At 40.9% G+C, this 20,704-nt stretch overlaps 1 protein-coding gene across 5 annotated transcripts in view; it reads right to left on the bottom strand.

Moving 5' to 3' along the window:
- Window positions 1-20,704, bottom strand: part of KIF21A (kinesin family member 21A) — a 145,720-nt gene that overhangs the window by 37,803 nt on the left and 87,213 nt on the right. For 4 of the 5 annotated variants that reach the window (XM_019487435.2, XM_019487432.2, XM_019487434.2 and 1 more), the window contains 12 exons: window positions 18,351-18,435; window positions 18,111-18,228; window positions 15,842-16,030; window positions 12,545-12,744; window positions 12,030-12,137; window positions 11,253-11,321; window positions 10,912-11,126; window positions 10,096-10,249; window positions 9,396-9,593; window positions 7,162-7,263; window positions 3,495-3,660; window positions 2,995-3,015 (listed from right to left, as the gene is read on the bottom strand). In XM_019487435.2, coding sequence (XP_019342980.1) covers window positions 2,995-3,015; window positions 3,495-3,660; window positions 7,162-7,263; window positions 9,396-9,593; window positions 10,096-10,249; window positions 10,912-11,126; window positions 11,253-11,321; window positions 12,030-12,137; window positions 12,545-12,744; window positions 15,842-16,030; window positions 18,111-18,228; window positions 18,351-18,435 — 1,625 coding nt within the window. The remainder of the gene's footprint in view (window positions 1-2,994; window positions 3,016-3,494; window positions 3,661-7,161; window positions 7,264-9,395; window positions 9,594-10,095; window positions 10,250-10,911; window positions 11,127-11,252; window positions 11,322-12,029; window positions 12,138-12,544; window positions 12,745-15,841; window positions 16,031-18,110; window positions 18,229-18,350; window positions 18,436-20,704) is intronic. The other variant, XM_059725884.1, reaches the window with a different exon arrangement.

Raw genomic sequence — 20,704 nt, 5'->3', positions numbered from 1 at the left:
CCCTATGACATCGTAATTGTTTGCACTGAGCAGGAGGATGAGCTCCTCCTGCTTATTCCCCAAGCTCCTGGCATTTGTGTACAGGCAGGCAAGTGCCCCCTGGGGGGCTCCTTCCTTGCCCACAGATTTTACCAGGGCTGGGGCTGGGGTGGGCTCCCTTGAATGCCGTGATCCGCTGGCTTTGCAAGGGTTGTTCAGCGGGCCAGCAGTGGCGGTCGTCCCCCCGCTCCCCAGCGGGCTTAGTTTAAAGCCCGGTGGAGCAGGTCAGCCAGTCTGGCTGAGAAGAGCGTCCTCCCTAGGGGAGAGAGGTGGAGACCATCTCTTCCCAGCAGCTCGCTGCCTCTCTCGCCAAAGAGCGGGCTGTGGTCATGAAAGCCAAAGCCTTCCTGACGACACCAGCGCCGCAGTCTTTGGTTGACCACATAGATCCTCCTGTCCCTTCTCAGCCCATAGCCTGAGACTGGGAGGATCGACGAGAACACCACCTGTGCCCCCAGACCCTTAAGCCCCGCTCCCAAATCCCTGTAGCGCCTCATGACCTGGCTGGGAGTGCTCCGAGCCGTGTCATTGGTGCCCACATGAATAAGGAGCATGGGATAGTGGTCTGTGGGTTTGAGGAGCTTGGGGATCCTCTCCGCAATGTCCCGGATGCGGGCCCCTGGGAAGCAGCAGACTTGCCGGGCTAAGGGGTCAGGGTGGCAGATTGACCCCTCCGTCCCCCTCAGGAGGGAGTCTCCCACAACAAACACCTTACGTTTTGTCTTGGGGAGAGCAGGGGCGGGAGTTGCAGTTAGGCCCATGTTGCCTGTGGGGGCCGGCAACTCAGCAGGCTCTGCTGGGGCAGCAAGAGGTGCATACCTGTTGCTCAGTTCTGGCGAGGGAGGGGCCTTGGTGCGGCAGGCCTTAGGGCCCTTGACCACCTTGGTCCATGCCCCTGGCTGGACACAGCAGGAGGTCCCAGAGTCCTCCTCTGGCCTGGAGGGAGACTGTGATCTACCCTCTGCCTCCCGGGGGAGAAGGGCCTGGCAGTAGGAGTCTCTCTCCTGCTCGCAGTCCCTGATGGCACGCAGTCTGTGGACTGTGGCCTGGAGCTCCTCCAGCTGGCGCGCCAGAGACCCCAAAAGGGAGCAGACCCCGCAATTACGTTAGATATTAGGAAAAATATCTAGGAGGGTAGTAAAACACTGGGCAGGTTACCCAGACAAGTTGTGGAATCTCTATCCTTGGAGGTTTTTAAGACCTGGCTAGACTAAGCCTTGGCTGGGATGATCTATTTGGGTTAGTCCTGCTTTGAGCAAGGGTTTGGACTAGATGACCTCCTAAGATCCCTTCCAACCCTCATTTTCTATGATTCTATGATTTTATGGAAGTGGAAATGCTTACAGGAATATGTCACAAGAATATTTTGAGATTTAGTTCATGCTTTCAAAGCAAATTTTGGAAAATATCAGATGAAAGGTGCTATACAAAACTGTCAGCATTATTCCTTTCTAGCTAGCTGCTGTTGTAGTGGGATTGGTTTGGTTTTTTTTAACTGAAAAATAATTCTGCAAGAGAAGGCTGAGAGGTGATCTTGTGGTCATCTACAAATTCATTAGGGGGCGCAGCAAGGAATTGGGGATGCGCTGTTCACCAGGGCACCTCTTGGGGTAACAAGGAATAATGGTTACAGACTGACAGAGAGCAGATTTAGGCTAGACATCAGGAAAAACTTCTTCACGGTAAGGATGGCCAAAATTTGGAATGGGCTTCCAAAGGAGGTGGTGCTCTCCCCTACCTTGGGGGTCTTTAAGACACATAGACATCTGGCTGGGGTCATCTGACCCCAGCACTCTTTCCTGCCCAAGCAGGGGGTTGGACTCGATGATCTTCTGAGTTCCCTTCCAACCCTAGCATCTAAGAATCTATAAATTTAACCCCTATAACAGATGCCTTTAAAAGAGCACGAAGCATCTACAAAGTTGAAGAAAATGCAACAATGACTGTTGGCTGAAGATGTATTATTCAATTTGACATGATTTCTGTTGTGCTTTGTTTGTTTTTTTATATTGTGCATATGACTGAAATCTATAAAAACAACTAACATTAAATGGTCACAGTTCTATTACAGACAAAGCAGGACATTCCTAAATAGTAAACAACTTTATGCAACAACATACCTTGGGGCAACTACTCAAGGGGTATCAAAATTGTAATAACTCCAATGAAAACAATGGAGTTAGGACAATTTACACTTGCCTACATAAACTGATGATCAAATACCTTTTTGAAGAAACAGTAAGGAATTTTCAGGAGCAGCATCGATCTGATACTTGCATGAATTAATACAGGATAGTTCAACTGGATTAGAAAGAGTGTAAGAGGATTTTTCATCATAAATATATATGATGAAGAGTGTAAGAGGATTTTGATGAAATATAAAGCATTTCTGATACAGTCATAACACCGGGGGGGAGGGGGAATTGATGTACTCTACACCAAAATAGTCATTCTTTAAAACGTTATACTTCTTAAATCTTCAAATGAATAAAACCAGCAAATTATAAATGAGTAAAAGTGGGAAACAGTCTTTTATAGTGTCTGTATTGTGTTCATTCTGTAAAGCACTGAAATTCAAAGATAAGTAGCTATCTACAAAATGTTATAAAAGAAATACACGTTAAGTTACTCTGTCACACAAAAGTTAAATTTGTCATAGTGATGATAGGAAATGATTAATTCCCCTTACTAAACTATATATTTTGAACATGTGCTCCCTAAATGAATAATAAATAAGTTTATCTACAGCCATACTTGCTGCATTTATTACTTGTCAGTATTTTAAGTGGTGTCACTAAAAGGAGAAGTGTTTGTAAGGTTGCGATAATGAGTATGTTTACAGAACAGTACATGCAAATTGTTCACACGCTCACAAATTCTAGGATGCACCAGTTAGTGTACATGAACAATTAGTAACTCATGCAGTACAGTACACAGAAAGCTAAACATACTTACCCAGTGGTATGCTATCTAGGTCTGTATAAATAACAGCAACAAGGAAACAAAAAGCAACACTCCAATCAAAACATATCCAATTATAAAAAAGCCTATATTAAACTACATTATTTATAGTATTAACTTCAAGGCAAAGAATAGATGCCGTAATAGACACAATTCCTTCAAAAACACTACAGTATGAAGGAAGGAAATCAAAACTTGTATTTTAAATTTTAAGTAATACCAAATCGTAAATTTTTATTTATGTATGGAAACAGGTAACATGTTTTGAATAAAAAATTCATAGCAATCAAAACATTATTTCTTGTATTTCACTTCTGCACAGATCTTTCAAAAAATATACATGTACATTATGTATGGAATACATTTTCAATTTAAGATATTAAATACAGCATCTATTCCAGAAAGAAAATTGCCTAAAATGCCTACCACAACATGCATGAAAAAGCAGACTTAACATGCAATTTACTATCATTAATATCAGGTGCCAAAATTACCTTGCAAAGCATGACCCAGCAAAGCATCAAGTTCAGGATTTAACTCTGCTTTTTCCTTCAACATATGAAACAGCAGCTGGTTTTGCGTAGCACTTGTAATTTCAGTTTGCTTAAGGCGTCCTTCAAGAACTTTAATCTGTGCCTCCTTCTGGGCTGCTTGGAGACCCTGTAAGACAACGAATGCATAAACATTTTGGAATAAGTCAATAAACAAACATTTTTACATACTGTTTCGATTTTTGCAACTTAACAGCAAATTTGAAACTGCTTGCTGGATTTGTTCCTACTTTCTCTGGATTGAAAGCAACTAGGAGCCAAATATTTTTTGGTGCTTTCTAGCTAGCCTTTTGTTTCACCTTCATTCTTCAGGTCCAACTTAAGTATGTTTGCCTATCTTAGGCATTAGCTTCTCACAAAAGTATGTAAACCCAAGTACAAGCAAGGTGCACGAGAACTAAGTCCTCTTATCTATTAAAAAACCCCAAAGAGCCAAAAATGGTAAACTCTCTTAAAAGATCTGCATGTGAACATTCAGTTTTCTCTGAAAGGACCTCAAAAAACTTGCATGAGAATTCATTTTAGGAAATTTACACAGATGCACGTGACTTAACAAGAATGTTAGCCTACTTTAGTTTTGGAGGAAGAAGAGATTCTCACAGGTAAAGGTACACCAATACATTGGTTCATATCATATCGGCACCAATAAAAGCAAAATTGATATTATGGACAATCAGCTTTTTTGGCTGATATGGCCAATAATTATGCTAATAAACGCTGCATGCATGCACGCAGCCCGGCAGCTTGGAGGGCAGCATCCGACTGGTAAGTATGTGGGGGAAAAGGGGTGAGGGAAGGCAGGGGTATGGGAGGCGGGTGCAGAATGAGGCCCCCATGGTGAGGAAGGGAGGCAGTGGGGGTGGGGCTGAGGCAGGCACTGCCCAGCCAGGATGGGGTGGGGCAAGGTGGGCACGGGACAGAGCTGCAAGAGGCTCGTCCAAGGGTGCGGGAGCTCCTGCCCCCCGGATCTGAGCGCAGGGCGAGAGCAGGTGGCCGTTGTAGGCTAGGGTCAGGGGCAATGCCAGGTTCTTCTCAGCGGAGATGCTGGGCCAGGCTGTGCGCGAGGCGGTGGCAGTGACGGTGAATTTTGGAGTGGCTGTAGCCCACCTTGTAACACCCCTCCCAGCACCACTACTGCCCACCGTGCACACAGCCTTGGCCCAGAACCCCCACCAAGAAGAGCCTGTTGTCACGCACAACCCTAGCCCACCCTCACCCTGCACACAGATCTGAGGGGCACATGCCCCTCCACACCTCCCCCGGGGTGCATCAGTGGCAGAAGCCACCCCCTAACCCCCCACATGGCCTGCTCGTGGTTCCATCCTCCATCCTGCTCTGGCTGGGCAGCACCTGCCCCACACCCAGCCCCACCCCCACTCCCTCCCTCACCGCAGGGGCATTGATCTGTCCCGTGCCCCCCTCCCCCATGCCCCTGTGCTCTCCATGCCCCTTTTCCCCTTTTACACTTACCAAATGTAGAGAGGTTACCTTGGATTATCAGATGGCAGGCAGGTTATGATATGCCATAAATCCAATGTCTATATTTAGTGCATGATTTTTTTGGATCCAGGAGGTTTATGAAGTGAAGTTCATAAACTTGTCTATGAAAGGCGGTTTTTAAGTTCCCTTTGAGGATTAGAACTGAGAGATTGGAGAGAGAGTGGTTGTCTTGTAAGAAGCGTGCATCCACAGGTAATTGGATTTTTTATCTTCGATAGATTTTCAGTGTGTGTTCATTCTGGTACACAGTTGTTGTTTGGTTTCTCCTACACACTCTCCATTGGAGCTTTTAGTTCATTGGATGAGATATATTACATTTCTGGAGGTACAGGTATAAGATTAAGGAATGGTAACGGCTCTGTTATGGGGTGTGGTTATTGTAGGAGTGTCAGAGATGTTCTGGTAGGTTTACATTTCTAGTCCTGGCATAGTCTGGATCCATTCAGTGTGTTTTGGGCCATAGAAAGTTTGCTTCTGGTGATGAGAGTGGCAAGGTTCGGTGGTTGTTTAAAGGCTAAGATGGGTGGTCCTGGAAAGATCTCTTTAAGAATTGGGTCTTTCATAGATTTCATAGACATTAGGGCTGGAAGGGACCTCGGAAGATCATCGAGTCCAGCCCCCCGCCCAAAGGCCAGGAAGTCAGCTGGGGTCATAGGATCCCAGCAAGATAAGCATCCAGTTTCATCCTGAAGGTGTTCAATGGAGGCGCTTGAACAACCTCCGGTGGCAGGCTGTTCCAGACCTTGGGGGCTCGGACAGTAAAGAAATTCTTCCTTATGTCCAGCCTGAAATGATCTTGTAGTAGTTTGTGACCATTCGACCTTGTCATCCCTTGGGGCGCTCTGGTGAACAAACGTTCCCCCAGATACTGGTGGTCACCCCGATAAACTTGTAGGTGGCCATCAGATCACCCCTGAGCCTGCGCTTTTTCAGGTTAAGAGCCCCAGGGCTCTCAGCCTGTCATCGTAGGGTCTGCTTCCCTGACCTCTGATCATGCGCGTGGCTCTTCTCTGGACTCTCTCAAGCTTCTCCACATCCTTTTTGAATTGCGGAGCCCAAAACTGGACGCAGTACTCCAGCTGCGGCCTCACTAAGGCCGAGTACAGGGGGAGAATGACGTCCCGGGATTTGCTTGAGAAGCATCTATGGATGCAAGCCAGCGTTTTGGTCGCTTTACTAGCCGCAGCATCGCATTGCAGGCTCATGTTCATCTTGTGGTCAATGATGACCCCCAAGTCTCTTTCTTCCATAGTGCTAGCCAACATAGCACTGCTGAGCCTATAAGGATGCTGCTCTCGAAGCTGCCAGGCTGCATATGTGCCAATATGGCTCATTAATAATTGGCCATCGGTATTGGCCCAAAAATCTGTATTGGTGTACCCCTACTCACAGGAATAGGAAAATACTGACTTCACACAATTTTGGACTTGTTAATAACTGCAATGAATGGGAAATATTTCATTGATTTTAATAACTGGCTGAATATAATAGAAAAACAGCAATTTACTCTATTTAATAGCTAACTGTGTCAACTGAGCTAAACACAATGATCTTTTTCACTTTCAAATCTTTATTCACTGGGTTTTAGATTAACAAGTAGTAGGAATGTAGCAATATGTAATTTCAGTTTTGTTTTATGGCTTTAAAACTCTGTTGCTAAAAACCATATTCCTGAAAACTGCTGTGATTTTTCAGTTCTGGGAAACTGGTATGACCAGCTGAGGTTAGAGAGCTAGAAGATGTTCAGCATCTTTGAAAATCAGCTCACTCTTTATATAGGCTCTTACACAATGTTGGGAGCTTGACTCCAGGCACCTATTTTTTGAAAAGCTTGGTCTTGATAGGCCTTGTATGAATGGTCCTGCATTACTTCTTTACAATAGCAAGTTAGGTACAAGAATGAACAGTAGTTTCCATTCAAATCAATAAAATACAGAGTGAATAAAATATAGTAGCATAGTTGAATATGCAGAAGCTCATAATTTCTTTCACATGGAGCTATGCTAGTTAAGTCGTATATGAAGGTTTTTATACCAAACATATAAACACCAGTAAATAAGCCAATTAAAATAAACAAACAGAAAGCACAGTGTATTTCACTCACTGTTACCTTATTAATGCCCATTGTCAAGAAGTGATCAAGAAGATATCGTGCTTCTGTAAGAGTGCAGGCATTAATCACTGCAGTAACATCCAGGGTCTCTCCTTCTTCCTACACATACAACAATAAAAATAGGGGAAAGGAAAAAAAAAAAATCACACCATTTTTACATCTTAAAATGGAAAAATTAAACAATGAAGATTAAGGGTAAGATTTTAAAAAGCAGTTAAGGTTACTATGTCTTAAAGAACTTTGAAAAATCCTGCCCAGAACCATTATAGAATCTCTGAAGGAAAACTGATTATTTTCTCTTAAATAGTCTATATTTATACAAGAATGTCGTCTGGTATGTCCTCCTCAGAACATCTTCTGATCCTGTATTGCACTTATTACCTGGTCACAAAGAAGTCCAAGGAACTATTATACTGGTATGAGAAGAACAGTACAAGCCAGTGATATAGTAATATGAACTAGGACTAATGCACAGGGTATGGACAACAGTATGTATTTAAGCTACTTCAGAAGAGGGAAGAAGTACCCAGAACCTGTTATAATATAAAATTTTAGGTCAGAATTGAGTGTGTAACAATATAGCTAAGTTCAGGCATTCAGGGTTTTAGAGGGAAGTTAAATCGATTCCAAATGGCCGCCCAATATCAAGTAAGTCAGGATGGGTGGGCTAACCAGAGGGCTGAGATCCAGCAGGCTGGAGGGGATCAGGGTGGGGTGAGGGAGAGGTGCCACCTGCAGGTGGGGAGGGGGCAGGTGTGGCCCACAGATGTAGTGGGGTTCCCCCCCCCCAAACAAACCTACACCCCATCCCTCCCACACCAGGACTTACTTGCTTGGCTCCAGCAGCAGCAAATGCTGATAAAAGTGGCTACACTCAGAGTGTCTTATGAGATGGGGGTTGAGAGGGCTGGCTGGTGCATGGGGGAAGGAAGAGAAGGGGAGCCAGGGGAAAAGAAAAATGGGCTGGGAAGGGGGGGGGGGGCGCTAAAAACAGCCTTGTGCAGTGGGAGGGAGGAGTGAAAAGAGCAGCCCTGGGGCTGGGGCCAGTGGTCCTGGGGCTGCGCAGGTGAAATGGACAGAAGTTCTAAGCAACACTTTGACCCAAATCGAATAAGTCTGATACTTCATAGATCCAAGTTCATCTTAAATAGGGTTCTGCAATTTTAAGACTGGTTTGTGTGCATGGAACTTCTGTGCTGTTACAGGTTTAGACTGACTGTTGGTCACTGAGACTGGGTCTGTAAACATAAGGCTGGCACCAGGATGAGTTAAGTTTAAATAGGGTGGCTATTTGAACCCAAATTAACCTCCCTAAATGTCTCTACTTAGCCCAGAAGTTCACTAAATCACCCTAACTGTGACCCTGGATGAAGGAGGGTTAACAGTGGAATTGTTTTGCCATGCTTGCATTGCTACAGGATTATGCAGCTGAAATTGTTGTAATGTAACAGTTTGTATTGGCATACTTTGACAGAGATACAATGGTTACATCCGTCTATACCCACAGACTAGCTCTGAGAAAAAAGTAGCTAAGGTTCAGCTTTGAGAAAGGATTTAACAAGTATTATAGTTAGGACTGCGAGATATAGCACATACTACTGAGTCCCTGTAGGTTCTGCATAGTTGTTCAAAAGACTTTGCTGTCTCACACATTTAAAAGCTTCTTACATGTTGGTTTCATTGCTTCGGGTAATTTCAAGTTTCTACACCAATTATAACAGAAAGTTCCTATTACCTCATCTCCACTTATTAGAATGTTTGGCAATTCAGTCTAAGGTAAAGAGTACATTTGCTTGGAAGCAATTAACTGCCTTTCATGTTAATAGTGTTAAAATAACAAACACATGCTAAATATAAAAGTATTGGTTAAACAAATAACCACATAATCAAATTCAGTTTTAAAAAATGTATCCTCTGCATATGAAGTAGGCTGCACTGTACAAACAGCTGCAAAGGTAGCACAGAAGTAGGCTATATTGCCAGGAGAATGGAAAGTATTAGCTTGATATTTAAGTCTAGCAGCATTTATCTTGATTACATACCATCAAAAGTGAGATCTGAAAACCCAATTGTGAAACTAACAATATAAAATATTGTAACTCATCAACATAATGTAAGCTATATAATGAATGAAAGAGCAAAGGAAAAATTAATCTTGAATAAATATTCTCAGCATTAATGAAATTTCCTCATTTATGTTTTATTCTTATTGAGTATTTGTGTATGGCTACCTTTGCTTCCTCCATCTGCATGATGTTTGCTTGGCAGTCAGCAATGCTATCATTGATGTAATCTATATTTGCAGTTAGAGACTCCAACTCCTCATTGATGTTTTGGACACTTTTATCTGCTTCTCCACCACTGTCTTTGATAAGTTTCTCCCTTCTTTTGGAAAGTTTCTCTCTTCTTTTTGTAAGTTCTTCACGTTGCTATTTTCACCAAAAGAGAATTTTAAACAAAAAGCAATTAGGAAAAAAACATTTGTACACTGAAGTCAAACAATTTTAAAATTATTTGCTTTCATTTTAGATATTGTAATCAGATAGTACATTCTTGTAAGGCGAGAGGAACAATCGGGAATGTAAACATATCTGTGTAACAGTAAAGAAGGTTTTTTGGTCTTGATAAAGAGAGCATATTTGATTCACTGGTTTTCTTACCTCAATAAGTGTTGAGGATTCTGAGTTCTGTGGTGGGATTCGAAATATCTCACAATGTTTTATTGTTCTTATAGGTGTTACTCACCTGTTATACCCTGATCTGGCCCAAGACCCACTGTAGTCAGTGGGAGCTATCCCACTGATTTCGATGGACTTTGAATAATTGTCCAGATTCCCATGTGAACAGAAATTTACTAACAGAAGAAAGCAGACATAAATTTTTCTTTGGTTTAGTACACTAGCATAAAATACGACACAGTAAATGTTCCACCTTAAGTAGTCTATTCATATCCGCCTCCATATTCGAAATGGTCACTCTCTGCATAATGATGTCAGTCACTCTGCGTTCAAGTAATTGCCACTTCATCCTGGCTGCCCTTGATGAATACACTCTGCCAGTTATTCCTTTCCTCTGATATTTCTTTCTGTCGGCCACACAATAAAATACAAAAACATGGTCATGTTTAGAAACTGAAGCTGCAAGTTTATCAGATAGAATAATTATTTAAAGGCAATTTGAGAACCTTTTAAAAGTCCTGACTCAATACCCCACTAACATGTAACCAGTCTTCCTCAGATGCACTCAATGATCTTTAACATTTTAAACTGTGTCAAATCCCGTAACATTCCATACAAAGTACCAAAGAACTCCAAGCAATGGTTTATAAAGGCGTCCTATCATCTGAAGACCAGTTTCAATTAAATAAGCAAGCCTGCTTCAGAGTAGAAGAGGTCATCCATAAATCTGTTATTTAACATTTGATAGTCCTAAAAAAAACTTACGTTGTTACTAAGAATACCAGGGGTACTGAATAACTGAGGACAGCTTGTTGAGTCCAGTGATTTTATTTAGAAATTTCACATTTTTAAACTTAACCTTTCCTGTGACAGCAATTTATATTGTTTAACCATATACTGGGCTCAATTCTGCTCCTAATTATATTAATATGGCCAGTTTATGACTATTAAAGATGACATCATATTGCAAAATACAAGATATAACTAAATCTGAACAGCTGCTCTACACTGTCTGACCTCAGATATTTTTAACTCATTTGGAAGAGCATTTTTATTTTTTTGTCTTTACCTGGTTCCATTTGTTGCAGTTACAGGTAATGCCTGGACTCTTGCCACAGGAATTCTCATTTTCTGCTGGGCTGCAGCTCTTGATGCATCATAATCTGCTGGTGCCATACTAGAACTCGGTTCTTGAATAGGATGATCAGGCAGACTCAGCTTTCGACTCGCCTTCCCGGTCACTCTGTCAGATATAGGCCTTACTTGCCGACGAAGAGCTGTCACCTGCAATACACAGTCACCAAGACACACAGTCACCTGTGGCTGCACTGAAAGTTAGACTTCATCGCTGCAAATGATGCAAGAATCTTTTATGTTCTGATAGGACAAAACAGCACTCTACTACAGTACCTCTTCAGTTCTGCGGCGCAGAATAACTTCTTGATTTCTTTTCTGAGCTTCCAGAAGTTTGAGCTGATGCTGGGAACAAATAAGGGAAATATGATGATATTTTTTCTCTTCATCATTTGCCATTAATAGCTTTTCACTTAAAAAGGAGAAAATCTCACAAATGTTTATAGTCTTGTATACATCATGCCGTAATAAAAGAAAATACTTCAGTCCTATTTGTGTATCACAGTCAAATATAAAATCCTAGAGAATGAGGGTATGGAAATATCCTCTTCTAGTCTGCATTAGGTTACATATAGGGAAAAAAAAATATTACGAGAAGAGTGGCTAATCACAGGAGCAAATTACTGAAAAATATTGTGCTATCTGTCACTGGAAGCCTCAGTGTATAGGTCAGACAAACGTTTATCTGGGGCCATCTGGGCAGGCAAGTTCCTGCCTTCAGCAGTGCTCAAACTAGATGACCCTCTTACAAGTCCCTTCCAGTCCTATGATTTCTCAATAAGTCTATGAAAATTACTTGCCTGAAGGACAGGTAGGCATAATTTTGCAAGGCTACATTAATAGCATGTCACTTGTATATCCATGAAAAGGCCTTATTTATTTTCTAGAATAGTTACCATTTAACAACAGTAGCTGGAATTCCCACAATATAATCAAAATGTATTTTAAAAAGTGGGTGTTTGTACAGGAAAGAAATGTGATACATTTTGCATCATACTGGGAATGTGCAGCACTGTATGGAAAGCTATATACACATTCCAGTTTGTAAAGCACCTCTCGTTTGCGTTGCTCTTTTCTCAGCTGTGCAATCTCTCTATTTCTTCGAGATTCAGTCATCCTGGCTTTTTCTTGCTCTTCTTTCATTTGCTTCATCAGGCGAACCTGCACCAAAAGAATCACTTAAAACCTTAAGAAAGGCTGCTTACCTGACATTAAAGTAGCTTTATCCCCACCTCCCAAACTCAAACTATGCATCTCCTACCACTATTCTGGGCCTTTGTAATATGCCTTCTTCCATTTCTCTTCTCTACTGTGAACTTAGTGATGACAAACAAGGAATGAACAGCACAAAGGTCTTTACACATTTCGCCTTAAGGAGTTCTAGCCATTACCTCCAGAAACCACCTCACCTTGTGGATAACATAGCTTAATCTCCGGGCCTATTCTATCCTTATCCATCTGAATGAACAAGTGAGAGCAAGAAAATGGCTATTAAGTGGTACAGTCTAAACAAATTTGCGATCTCAAACCATTTGTTACAGAGCAAAGGGTACAAAACTCTCAAGTACCTTGGTTTTCTTCATCTCAGTCACCTCCTGCTGCAGTTTCTTCAGCTGCTTCTCATATTGCGACTGATTTTTAAGCAATCGTGCATGTTCCTTCTGAGCTGTTTGAAGTCTTTGCAGTTCTTTATTCATGGTCTGAAGCTTCTTCTCATACTCCAACTTTATTTTTTTTGCCTTTTCTTCTGAGTAGGACTCCACAGAACCTATATGACAAAGGGAAATACTTATCTGTTTTTGTTTAGAACATCCTTACTTCATCAGTCCAGGGAAGACTGCTACTCCCTCTACATTCAGCAGGAGCCTCCAATAAAATGTAAGCATTTAATTTAGTGTCATTCTACTCCCTTTCTCCAAACTGCTTGAAGTTTTTGCCCAGGATGATGACTTCCACAGACCCAGGTAAGGTATTAACACCACCATGCATAACCATTATTAGTCTTTTAAGTGTCTACATTTCTTATAGCTCTTTGCACTGCGCAAAGGCAGGATTGAATGCTTGCCCCCCTCCCCCTCCCCCCCCAAACCAGAAAAAAAACCCAAAAAAACCAAGAACTGTCTGTAGCACTACTAAATTATTTCCCTGAATAGGCTACTGGAATTGGAGACTCCAAGCTCACTGCTGTTTCCCAAATAATACTAGAGTGAATCCAAACACCTATGAACAGGAAATAGATTGTGAAGGCGAATTCTGATTCCTTTTTGATCTATTTACAGAGAAGCACTGATGGATTCTTAAGAAAATCTTCAATTCAGTGTAACTTGTGCACTGAACAAAAAACTCTAAGATGAAATGAAGTTCAAGTGAGAATAAATGTGAATGTCTCTTCCAAAAATCTCTGAAGAATCTACAGAACTCTAGAAGCTGTGGGTGTGGAAAAATTACTTGTCTCTTTCCCTTCAAGTTTCCACAATCTAAGACCAAGACCCCTGGCATACATTACAATTATAGTTAGATTAATGTTAGTTGCACCATAAATAGTAACATCGCTACATGCTCAGCCAATTTATGGTGCCATAAGAAGTGGCAAACCAGCCACAAAGATATTCCATAAAACAAGTGGAACATCTCTGTGTAATGTTTTTATGGAACCATAAACTGAGCACGTGCCATCCCCAAGCTGATGCTGACAATCACATGATTGTCAGCATTAGCATGGGGATGAGGGTCAACATCAGGACCTAGATCTAATGTTGGAATTGGCTGCTGGGAAAGTTAGTTACAAGGTTCCCTTACAAGAAAAGCTGAGGGGCTCTGGCTGCTCGGAACCTGGCAACCCCTGAAGGTTGGCAGTCTTTCCTGCAGGGTCCGCAAGTCAAGGCACTTTAAAATACCAGGTTGCAGGGAGCCAGGCTGAACCATGCTTTTTAGATGTCCTAGGGCACAGGAACATCAGGATGGGGGAGAGGCTCCCCAATTCCAGGGTCCTGGTGCCCTGGGACTTTTAAAAGCAATGTGTGCAGCTGGGCCAACAATCCAGGATTTTGAACCAACCTCATACTGTTGCAGTTGGGTCCAACAATGAGATAATTGTCAATGCTCAGCCCTGATAATCCAGCATACCAGGAGCCACGATGTTTGAGATGGGGAATGGGTGTAAAATTCCTCCCATCCCAACTGCATCATTGTTTTAATGTCTGCCAGGAGCCCAACAGTCTACACAGCAACTCCTCAGTCAGAACCCACTGCCAGCTGTCACTTGTAGCTGATGAATTAAGACAAAGAGCTCAGTAATTCAGGTTTGGTCCACTTCACACCTGGACCAAACCTGAAAGTCATTCTTTTGACTTTATTCAAGTATAAGAACTGTATAAATTGTGAATGGAAATTTCCCAGCCTCTACGAGCAAGGAACGCAGAATGAAATCCAACTCTCATACACATAACAAGTAACATTCAATGACCACTGAAATTCCAAGCATTGTACTGATTACACGGACCATAGAACTAGGCCCACAGTCATTACTGTGTAAGTAACAGCCACCCATGCATCTGGCACTCACATAATATGGCTGATGCTACTCAACTAACTTAATCACTGCACTGAAAGTGATCCTTTCTGTCATTTTACAGCCAATGTTTTGTAGGCAAAGGAAATATTTTGTTATTTGCTTAGTGTGAAATTTGTGGGTCTGGTTAGAACAAGTGTGCTCACCCCTCAACCTGTGGCCTCATGATATCCAGCCCGCAGGTCTCCCCATGGGTCCAGAAGTTTAGTGACAGAGGAAAGGTGACACTACTCCCCAACCTCTACATTTCCAGACCCCCGGGGAGACCTGGGCCCAGCACACTAGATTGGGTGTCCAATCCCAGTGTGCATGGCCAGGCAGGGGCAGCATCTGGTGCCCAGGACCTAATCCAAGCATGCTGAAGTGGCAGAGGGAAGCACCAGGCCCCCAGGGATCAATCCTGGAGAGACTGGAGTGGTGCCAGGCCCCTAGAGACCAGTCCTAGTGCATAGGTCAAGAGGGAGCAGCATTGAGCCCTCGGGGCCCAATCCTGGCATGTGGAGGTGGGATGGGGCAGCTTCAGGTCCCAGGGCTCAAACCTGGTGCCCAAGGATCAATTTGGCTCATGGACCGGCCTTGGCCAGCTCATCTGACCTGCAGGGACAAAAGATTGAGCACCATAGAGATAGGGAATACCAATGTTCCCTCCCCATGTGTAGGTTAAGGATATTTTTTTAAAATAAACAAAAGCCTGATTGTGGTATTTATAACTTGCAACAGCTTGGGACTGATTTTCAGATGTGCCAAGTCCACTGGAAGTCTCTGGTGTGTAGGTTTACTCAGCACTGCTGTAAAAATATTTAAATAAAATTAAAGCAAAGTAGAATAAACTAAAACTTTGTGCAACACCATAAATATTATTTTAAATTGTTGATCAATTAAAATTAAAGTAGAATCTATCAGATATCCATCCCTGAAATGAGCAGAGAGCACTGACTGTACCACAGAATCATCCTGATATGGCTTTGGATCTTCTGTCATTTAACAGAGAACGAGGAATATAACTAATTCAGGTACTAAAATGTGTGACAATTCCCAGAAAGCTGAAGACATGTTCAGTTATTCTAAGCATGAACCAATAATGAATAAGGTCTTCAAACAAAAAAACACAACCCACCACCACATAGTGTTACCAGGGCTGAAAACCAGAAGTTAGTTATAGCAAACTGGCTAATTTGAAAAAATAATTTCTCCTCTTAATTTTGTTGCAGTATCATTCTCTCCATGAAGGGAAAAAAGAGCAAATCAATCATCTTCTAATCTTACACAAAAGGGTCTAAGTTATGTTTCTTACCCAGATTTTGAAGAACCTGATCTCTTTCAAGTTGAGTATCTCGAATCTTATGTTGTAGCATCATTAGCTTCTCTTCATATTGCTTTTTCAGAGTTTGCAGCCTTCTCTGGCTGTTCTCTAGTTCATCTATCAGCTTTTGCTTTATGGCAATTTCACAAGTGATGTTTGCCAAATCTGCCTGATAATTCTCTAAAACAAAAGAAAAAAATAGTAAGTAAATAGAGGTGCTTACACTATGTTAGGGAGAGCCATATAAATACCTAGAACAGGGATTCTCAACCAGGGCACCAGAATGTTCATATGACTCGCGCGGTAAACTTAGGGTTTTCTCATAGGGACTTATAAGGTTAAAAACATTCTGACCTGTTATGGTCTTTCTGAGTTATTTGTAATAGAAGAATTGCTCTATTATTTTTCTGTAGTCGATAAATAGATGAAACCTAAGCAGGCATTTTCCAAGGGATGCCTCAAGTCTAATGAGGTGTGCCTTGTGTCTAAAAAGGCTGAGAACTGCTGAACTAAGAGATACTTCCTTCAGCTTTAGAACAATCTAAACACAACAGCACACAAGCATTATTCCAAAAAACAATGATGGATTTCCAAAGAGACAAATTATATAGCATAAGTTGTCAAATACTGTACTCATCCAGGCAGCAAATATTTATACCCTTACGTGAACCAATGCCAGCTGCCTCAGTAAAAAAGTAATCACAGCACACCTGTACTACCTAATATACAACAGTGTTTTAGAAACAAGCAACAAAATGGCTGTCCATAATGCAAGTCAGTGACAAAGATAGAAACTACACACGCTTGTGACTCACTGAAACACCTGTGTTGCAAAGTAGGGTGACTATGTAGTACATGATCACTGCACACAAAATGTTTTTATTTCAAAATTGCCATTAGTTTCTTGAGTCATAATAGTTTTGGTTTGACAAAGTCATATGCTCAAGAAATGAATGCACTCTGTGCAGGACACGTACTTAGAGTTTCAAAGCTTTCCTAAGTATAAAACTTTGCATCAATTATGTGATGGCGCATACAAGGATTTGAAAAATGTTGAACCAGTGGCAGAAGGCAGCAGGTACTCCATCTGCAGCAGGTTCAGCTACTACTAGAGAACTACAAAAATATATAACCCCACATGCCAAATGCTGAGAACCATAACATTTTGTAGGAGGGAAAGAAAGCTAGTGCAAATTAGCTCATGGCTGCCCATATTTCACAATTTCTTACCTGCTACTCCTACCACTGACAGTGCCCCAAATTCCCCAGTCCCACCACACAGAATTCTCACATTGTATAAAAGTTCCATCAGCCCCAGCATGGGAGAAATCTTTTGCTTTGAAGTCAGGAGGAGATAAGGAGGAAGTCTCACTTGGTCAGTGACTCTTGGAATGGGGTCTCTTTCCAGTTTCTGACTGCTGAAAAAGCTAGACACTCTCCATAGGAGCCAAGAGCTGTCTCAACCAAGGGAATAGGTAAACCCCTCTAACACTGACTGCAGTTTGATTTGTAAAGCTGAACATTTCTTTGGCCTAAGGGTCTTTTCCTGGCTCATGGGCTGTGCTCCAGAATGAAGCTAACAGCCAGGGACACTTCAAAAGGAACTTCAAAAGGGCAAAAGTTGAAGCAGGCAAAAGTCCACATATTCAGAATGCCCCCTGGACCACTTCTCATAAGTCACGCTGCTCAGCTAAGTTGACTTTGAAACCCGCAAAGGATGCAATCTTAGCTTGTGCCTACACGAGCTTTTTGCACCTGGTGCCAGTACTAAATACAAGGCTTTTCTCTGCCTGAGCAGGGCAGTTAAGCAGAATTTGCAGATGCTGTATACTACCTCATTCTCACTGCTCATAGTCTTCAAAATACAGCTTTGTAAAATTAATTATGTGGGTTTTTTTCTTTTGTAAATAAAAAGTTTCTTGCAACAGTCAAGTGTCAAATGGCTTCTACTTGTGTTACAAAGGCAATATCAAAGCATTTGCAATAATATTAGATGCAATGTAAATTTTCTAGTAGCGTGCTCAACACAAAATGCAAGCAACAGACAAGTCATACAGTATTACCGAGAGATATCTGTTATACTATGCTCTGTGTGAAAGAGGGTGGTGAGAAGAGGAAAAAAAAGCACAAATGGTAATCATCATGGAGAAGGAAGAAAGTGACCAGACCAGTCCGAAAGGATATTGTCTACTCAAATGTGAAACTGATCAGATAAACAAGATTTAAAAAAAAATCTGGAAATAAATTAAAGTGCTGGCACCCTTTTCATCTGAATCAGAATCAGAGTCATCTGAGCTTTCAGCAACTTCCATATCATCTTCATCTTCCTCCTCTTCTTCCTCCTCCTCATCATGATCACTTACTTCTTGACTTTCCTCCTAGAAAAACGAATTGAGGAGTTAAAACATTTTCCGCAGCACCCATTAATGCTCAGATCAAGTTTCAGATTTTTCAGAGGCAGGCACATTGTAAACCATTATACCAGTTTTTAAATACTCACTGCTTCGAGTTCATGGTTCTCTCTCTCTGAAGGGCATTTTTCATCTTTTTTCTCTTGCTCATTGTCCGTGTTCTCTTCTTTAGCACTAGTACAAGACATATGCAAATTAAGTATTACCTAATTGAAGCTACAGCTGTATTTTTTCCTAAGACAGTAACCTGCCTCTGGCACTGATCAAAATAAAGTTTCAGAGAAAAGAGAAAAAACAAAATGCAGCAAGCCAGCTGTACACAAAGCTAAGCATGAGTAAAACAACTTTCAGACCCCTCCTTATGGTAATATAATGTCCTGCATTTAAATCTCCTTTATATAATTTTAGCTTATCATTTTGTTTTGTATTTTAAGTTAGAACTTGAAACTTTGGCAAATTGAATAAAATTAGGGAATGGCAGCACCCATTTTCCACACAACAGTTTTTACCAAACAAAATATAATTACTATAATTATTCTTTGGAGCCTTTAGATATCTACACAAAGAATGCTCAAAGTAGGCATTGATATACAAAAAATGACTCGCAAGAACCCCAAATGGGATATTTGTAGTAGGACACACAATGCCAAAATGCAACTTCTTCTTTGTCTATAGTCTGTCTTACATTCTTTCATGTGTTTTTACATGCTTCCTATTTTTAAGCTGTGTTTAAACTGTACATTATTACTAGACATCTCTATTCTCCTTCCTTTCTTGAAAGCATGAACTGCAGTGATGTTTTAAAGGCAAATTAATAAAAGTTTAAAAGTATCTGGTATATTAGAATATGTACAATCTATAGGAGAAAATAATGACTATAGTTATTTCTTTTAAATACAAGACTGTGATGCAAAATGCAAGTATAAAATTTTAAAAGTTAAAGATGTCCCGCAAGAAGTCAAGTATTAATTTCCAATCACTTCACTGTTATGATGTTCTTCATCCTCCCAACAACTGAGATACAAGGAACATTCACTACATAAAACTCTGTTCTATCAGGTGCCACAGCTTCCACTGTCACCTAGGCTAGATCTTAACATAATAAGATAATCAGCATGCAACATGTTATGATAAAACAGCTGTTGCAGCAATTTCAGTACACTGTTTAAGTATATTACATATCCTTTTGTTAAGCATTTATTTGGCTTTGAAGGGAAATTGTTTGCAAAAAACAATGCAATATAGTTTAAAAGGCACTTACTCGAACCATTGTGGATCAGCTTATATTCCAAAAGAGATTTTGGATAAGTAACATGCTGTCTTAGACCAGAAACCTGGACATCACAGGACCAAAGCTATTTTTTTCAAGAGTAAACTTTCCCAAAATGTCAATGTCATTTGGTTTAGCAACTGGATACTCAGAATATTTGTTAGCATCACTTGAATTTGAAACCTGACTTTTGCAAGTTATCTTTACACTATGGTTATACAAGTAACTGTATAAATGAGACAGGTCTTGCATTTTGATCTGCTACCTACATATATTTAAATCAGAATGGTTTTATTTTACCTTTTGTTTTGTTTTTTATTTGAGAGAGTAACAGGGCTAGATAGATTCTATTCCAGCTCATTCATCATCAACAAAACTGAATCAAATTATAATTGTAAAATCCTTACTGTTGCTCAAGCACAAAGCAAAACAAAATAAAACAAAAAACCACACACTTAACTGCAAGATTCCAGTCTGGAATCTGCAGGGTTGGTAGCTTAAAAAAAAAAAAAGGACACTAACCAGATTTGTTCCAGAAGTCATGGTGAAATACTGAATGCTGCCCAATACAATCCTGTTTTTACAGGTTCCCTTTTCTCTTGGTCCCTACCTTAATCCTTATACATAATATCAACCTGATCTGGTAAATCTGTGGTCATTTTACTGCAGATTTTGGGACAGATTCTCCATTTACAATAACACCTTTTTACACTGCCTACATGCAGCCTTTTATTAAATAGACAGCCTTTAATTAAAAACAACTTGCCTTCTTAAGCAAAAGATTAGGAATTAAAAACTTTTTCCAAGTAAGTTAAGCATCATTTCCTCAGGAACTTGGAAGGTATAAGTAGAATTCAACAACTACTGCTAAATTTGTCCCATAAAATAAATTCCAATAGCAAAAATGCTTATATTAAGCAAGAAATACCTGAAGTATTTTAGCATTAGTTAATTTTCAAAAAATAGCTCTGCTCTGTACCATTAGTAGTGCATTTTGTATTTTTAATTGAAATTTTAATATTTATTTCAACACAAATAAGCATTTGCCTTTAAAATGCTGCTTTGCTCATTTTTATAGACAGTATTAAAATGGTAATTGCTGTTTAGAACCTTCAGCCTTGCTGCTCTCCTGCACCCTAAGATGAATTAGTCTGGCAAAGCCTTCCTGGCTGA

The sequence above is a fragment of the Alligator mississippiensis genome, chromosome 4 (assembly GCF_030867095.1).
Source record: "Alligator mississippiensis isolate rAllMis1 chromosome 4, rAllMis1, whole genome shotgun sequence".
In the NCBI taxonomy this organism is placed as follows: domain Eukaryota; kingdom Metazoa; phylum Chordata; order Crocodylia; family Alligatoridae; genus Alligator; species Alligator mississippiensis.
Note: the sequence above shows the minus strand (reverse complement) of the source record. Positions and strands in the feature narration are given on the sequence as shown.